Consider the following 6,134-nt stretch of genomic DNA (forward strand, 5'->3'; position numbering starts at 1 on the left):
AGGGTCGCTATGAGTCGCAAACGACTCGATGGCACATAACAACAACAACAACAACAACATATATATAATGTCCATAAGAGGAAAATCTCAAGGCAGTCAGAATGCAGTGTAGTAGTACGCCTAAGGCTTGAGGGAAATAAGAAAAATGGAGTCTTTAGTCATTGCTTGACTGATAACCTAAATTTGTGGTTCAAATCTACCTAACAGTACCAAGACAACAGGTCTGATAAATGCTTCTGTCAAGATTATAGCTAATCTATATAACCCTAGGGAGTAGTTCTAAACTGTTGCACATGGGTCATTATGATTTATAACCTACTTGATGATAACTAATAACAATAACAACAAGGAGACTGGATAGTGGCAGTTAATAACTAATAGTAACAACAGGGGGAGAATAGCTATAGGCTTTCTGTTTTAGGGTGATATAAATAATCTGGTGTTGTAGTACACAGGGAGCTGCACTGCTATTTCAAAAGTAGTCTCCTCTGGTGATGTGACTCCACCAAATGCTCCTTAGAAAAAAGATGAACAATTTGCTCCTATGAGATTTACAATGTCGGAAACTGGGTGGAAGCTCAGTTATAAGTTGGTTCCTATTCTACAGCACTGAGTTTTGAGTTTAACACAAAAGACTGTTCTCTTCATACTAGTAGGTGAATAACTAATTCAGTTTATAAAAATAATAACTTGTTGAAAATATATAAAAATATTTTGTTGCATTTTGTAAATACAACAAAACTTTTGATATTTTAATGAAAATTTAGAGAAAACTTGGATTTCCATTCAGTCATTGTTGCACATTTTCCTTCCACCTCCCACTCCAGTTCACTTTCCTCTTTGAAAAGATTCTTTCCAAAACAACTATGAGATATCATCTCACCCCAGTCAGAATAGCAAAATTTAACAGAACAGCAACCAACAAATGCTGGCGAGGTTGTGGAGAAACTGGAACCCTTATTCACTGTTGGTGGAAGTGTAAAATGGTGCAACCACTGTGGAAGGCAGTATGGCACTTTCTTAAAAAGTTGCAAAGAGAAATACCATTTGATCCACCAATTCCACTACTGGGAATATACCCCAAAGAGACTGTAACTGCCACCCAAGCATATATATGCACACACATGTTTATCATGGCTTTGTTCATGATAGCAAGGAGCTGGAAAGAACCCAAGTGCCCATCAACAAACGAATGGATAGAGAAGCTGTGGTATACACACACAATGGAATACTATGCTGCACTGAAGGAACTCATGAAATATTATTCAACATGGGTAACCCTGGAGGACATTACGCTGAGTGAGATATCTCAGTCATGAAAGGACAAATACTGCACAATGCCACTGTTGTAAAATGGGACTGACATTGGGATGGGGGGAGACTAAGAAAGATGGGATAAATAATGTATACTGCATTGAAACATATGAGGGAGAAAACTGTTTGAAAGGGATATGTGATTAGGTATTATTGTCATGTCAGGAGTCCATAATGAAGGCTGCATAGTGGCGGGAGGGATTGCAAAACAGTGAAAGAATTTTTCTTTTACTTTTCAAAGAGAAGAGTGTCCTGGGGGGGAGCGGTGGACAGGGAGAAAAGTGCAACAATGAATGAATGGAAATCCAAAGTCTCTGTAAATTTTCATTAAAATTAATTAGAAAAAGAGTAAAAAAAAAAAAATAAAAAGATTCTTTCATTATTGCATTATACTACACTTGATCTTAGCCAAAAGGCTGAGAAGCGATCACTGTTGCATTATAATAAAACTTTAAATATCAAGGTGTTAAAATTGCTACCTAAACTCCATGAAATTACCCTTATATTTCTATTTTCATTCTATACATATTTTAGAACTATGGCTATTCTTAGCATCAAAATTTAATATACATAAATTTTAAAAGCATCTACATAGAAAACATTTTTTTTTATGGAATAATGTTTGGAGAAGGGTCCTGAAATCTGAACTCTATTTGCTTAAACAACTGTTAAACAACATTAACAAGGAACTAATAGATACATAACACTGATTTCATTAAAAATATTTATCTAGAGATAGAAGTCATACCTTTTCATTTCTTGTCCTTTTGGTTTAGGAGATTCACCTCCATTCAGGATCTGTTCTAAATTTTTCGTTTCTACTGATCCATTTGGCTCTGAATTAGATAGTCCAAGTAATGACCTTACCCGCTGAGACCGTACATCTAATATTGTATCTGTGTAACCTACTTCCTGAAGATATCTATAAAAGAAAAATTAAAAATATTACATTCCACATACTGTTAACACCTGCCAAGAATCAAAATAGGACCAAATTTTAGACAAGTACTTAAATTCCTAGAAGTAATTCTACAAGAAGTCTTAATAACTTTTTTCTCTAGTGACTAGTTCCAGCAATAATAACAGAAATTATAAAGCAAAACTTAAATGAAAGCTTATAAAACAGCTAGTACAGAAAGCCATTTCTCCTAAAACCTAGAAAATCTTTCAAAAAATATTTCAGCAGCTCAAAGTATGTAAATGTATATATTTGTTTTGTTCGTTTGGTTGGTTATGTTTTCCTCCTTTTTCTTTCCTTTAAAATAGATAAATTGTAAAAAAGAAAAGAGTAGAAATGAACTTCAAATAACAGTGACATGCTAATTTTAAAACTGAGTTTGATGGGCACGCTACTTACTTATCTTTCTAGAATCTACTGAACCTAATATTTAGGATGAGATTAAAAAAGAAAGGCATCAGATAATAACATAAAAATCATAATTTGCTTTGACAAGTTAAATAATTTCTCCCTCAAATATCTGAGACACTAAGGAAGGGATCTAAAAAGGAAAATTATACTACTACTGATAAAAGAACAGAAACTTGTTAGGTAAAAAAGTAATGTTATGAATTAAAACTTCATCTCCTCTCAAAAATTTTGTTTCATTCCTAACCTTTACATCTATAAAAAGAGCCTGTTTGGAAAATATGAAATTATCTTAGTTGTTTTAGTAATGAGGTTATAACAGTTGTGTGCTGTCGAGTTGGAATCAACTCATGGTTGACTCTTAGAGGCAGTATATCACATAGGAGGAGACTGTCCATCCTTCTCTCAGAGAGCAGCTGGTGGATTTGAACTGCATGCTTTTGGGACTGCAGCACAGTTTCTTACCACAGATTCTAAACCTAATTCCTCTGAGTGGCATCATATAAAAAACAGACACAAACAAAGGGAAAAGATGTCATCATGTAAAGACGATAGTAAATGAATCTCTAAAACCACAACATGTCAAGGATTGCTGGTATTTTAGCCAATAACTATAAAGAGACAAATTTCTATTCTTTATTCACTTCTCTTTTTTGGGGGCTTATGGGAGTGTTAAGGCAGCACTAGGAAATTAAGATAATTAAGCTAAGCAGGGTCGGGCCTGGTTAGTACTTGGATGGGAAATTAAGATAATTAACAATAGAGACGCCAGTTAAGGTATTAATAGAGCAAGAAGAATGAAAAAAAAAGGAGACAAGATTGTAAAAAAAAAAAAAGAGGTATTTTTTACTGCAAATAAATAGTAGAGAATGATAAAGCACATGTTCAAAAATTTTGGTTTCTAACTTGGATGACTTGATATTGGTAACAATCAATGACATGAATAAAAGGTCAGAAATAGTTTACAAACTATTGGTCAAACAAGAAGCCCTGGTGGTGCAGCAGTTAAAAGTTACAAATCAATAAGACCGCTACAGACTCTCTAAAGGAAAAGATGTAGTAGTTGAATTTCCTAAAGATTTAACATGTTGTAAACCCTTGGCATTAAAGTCTTGTTTTGTGGAGCAGGTTTGGTTTGTTACTTATCAGATAAGGATGTGGTGTGTATAAAAGAATCAAATGGCAATATTTATTAGGTACAAATATAAGAAAGGACACAAGAATAAGAAAATAGAGATTTGGGGGGTAATCAGTGTTTGGTGGTATTAGAAGCCATGGATTTACAGAAAGTAACTTGGGTTTAGGGGGGGTACCTATATATTAAAACACTGGAAGCAGCAGTTGCATCCACTTCCTAAACAACATGCCTCTGGAAACTCTATGAACTTTGATAAATGTCAATAGTTATAGAAAGCCTTCAGGCCTTTTGTTCATAGGGTCACTAGAAGACGTGCTCAACTATAAGGCAATCAACAACAACTACTTACAGCTTGAAGATATGGAATCTAAAAGGCTGGGAGAATCAGAGAAGCCTAAGAGGAAACTATTTAAGAAAACAGAGGAGAAGGTAATAGCAGAAAATAGTGACAGAAGTTTTAAAAAAGTTTCATAAGTTGAATAGTTGCCAAATATTCCTTTTGTTCCATTAAACAAGATAAAAGGGCAAATATGAATCAAAGGTCTCTTAAACATGCTTGTATCAGTAGGTTTTAGCAAAACTTTAAGGTAAAAAATAAGCTACATTTGAGAAATGGACAAGAAAAAAAGTGTATGTGGATAAACTATTTTTTGAAAGAAATTTAGCTATAAAAGGAAAAGGCAAAAAGTGATTCTAAAGGCAAATGATACAACTAGTTATTTAAGAGAGCAATACTGCTCAAATGACTGTTCTGTAATTGTCCTCACTCTTCCTTTAGAGAAGGCAATCAATCCTCTTTGGGAGGAGTATCTCATCATATGCTAAGCCTGTGAATAGAATGAGGGGCTAAGATATTACAAAATCCAGGTTAAAATTACTTACGCATGACAAATTATATAGCCAAATTAGATAAAATCCTTGTCTGAAATTTTCCTAATTAAAATAGGAGTCCTCTGTGAAGTTCATTAGTGGTTATAATAGTGGATATATATAAGAGAATAATAGGAAGAAATGAAATTAATGTCACTTGACTATAGATGAAATGGTGAATGTTACGTATTTTCTACTAAAATTAAAAATAACAAAAATTAAAAAAAAAAAAATAAGTGTCTCCTGTCATGTGGAGAAAACTGGCAGAAAAAAAAAGGAGAGGGTGTAAAAAGGACTATAAAACCAGACAATGGAATATATCCTAGTTGTTTCTAATCCCTGAGATCTCCTCAGAGGTACACTAGCATTTCTGGCATATGTTCAGGATATCTGCTAGCTACTTCAGCATTCTCCAATCCAACTTTTGGTCATTTAAGTCTGGATTAATAAATGATCTTTTAATAGAACAAAAAAAAATCCCTTAAGTAATAAAGTTTAAGTACATTTACAGAAAGAAAATGTTGAAGGAGCTCTCACACGCAGGCTTGCACATTTACTGTGAAGTAAAATCTAAGGTGCTCTAATGAAAGTAAGGAAGAATCCAGTGAGAAGTTTAGATTCTCTACAGTTGGTCCTGGGAGTGGGAATCAACTAGGTGTAAAAGAATGTTTACCTGTAATGTTTAGACAGGAAATCATGAGTGTACAGTGACATTCACATGATTATATAATTTAGGAATCAAGTAAAAATAGAAAAGGCAGATAGTAAGTAAGGCAAAGGTTGAGATTTTACAGTCAGGCACAGTAAAATGAAGGAAGAAGAGGAATGAGAACTGGGCAGCAAAGAAGCTAAGATACCAGGAAAAGAGTAATGGAGTTAAGGAAAAGAAAATGTAACCAACTATAGAAAGAGAAAACAAGGAAGAAAGTCCAAGCTCTAAAGATGAATTTTATTTGTCAGAGGCAAATAACAGTGGGAATCAGACTTGAGGTTAGAATATGATGAGATGACAATCCAAATATAAAAAGTTCAGAGGTAAGTACTAGGTAACTTTAAGATCTAGGATAAGACCATATTTCACTGGGTTACTGACATATATGTAGATATCTGAAGTAAAGAGGATGAATAAATAAATTACCCAGGACGTTAGTAGAAAGTTAGTACTAAAGTGTTCAATAAATAAAGAAATCAAATTAAATATAATAAATAAGATTTGCCATAGAAGTATTTTCAATATGGCAAACAAGTAAAACAGCAAAATAATTCCTCAAAAACTTGCATGAAATTTCAAATTTTTAGGGAAATTATACTTAATAGATCTACTAAGGCTACTGGAAACTGTGAAACTACTTCCTGGAAACAATTTTTAAAGCTTGAACTGAAATGACTGCATAATTTTAAATAAATTGTTTCTTTTAATAAAGAATGTTTACTGTCAGTATTACA

The 6,134-nt window shown here is 33.4% G+C and overlaps 1 protein-coding gene across 1 annotated transcript in view; it reads right to left on the bottom strand.

The window, feature by feature from the left end:
* The window catches only part of STRN3 (striatin, calmodulin binding protein 3), a 121,785-nt gene that overhangs the window by 61,208 nt on the left and 54,443 nt on the right, over positions 1-6,134 (bottom strand). The window contains exon 5 of the mRNA XM_006889972.1: positions 2,063-2,236. Within this exon, the coding sequence (XP_006890034.1) occupies positions 2,063-2,236 (174 nt within the window). The remainder of the gene's footprint in view (positions 1-2,062; positions 2,237-6,134) is intronic.

The sequence above is a fragment of the Elephantulus edwardii genome, unplaced genomic scaffold (genome assembly GCF_000299155.1).
Source record: "Elephantulus edwardii isolate Elephantulus edwardi_28Jun2011 unplaced genomic scaffold, EleEdw1.0 scaffold00084, whole genome shotgun sequence".
Classification (NCBI taxonomy): Eukaryota; Metazoa; Chordata; class Mammalia; order Macroscelidea; family Macroscelididae; genus Elephantulus; species Elephantulus edwardii.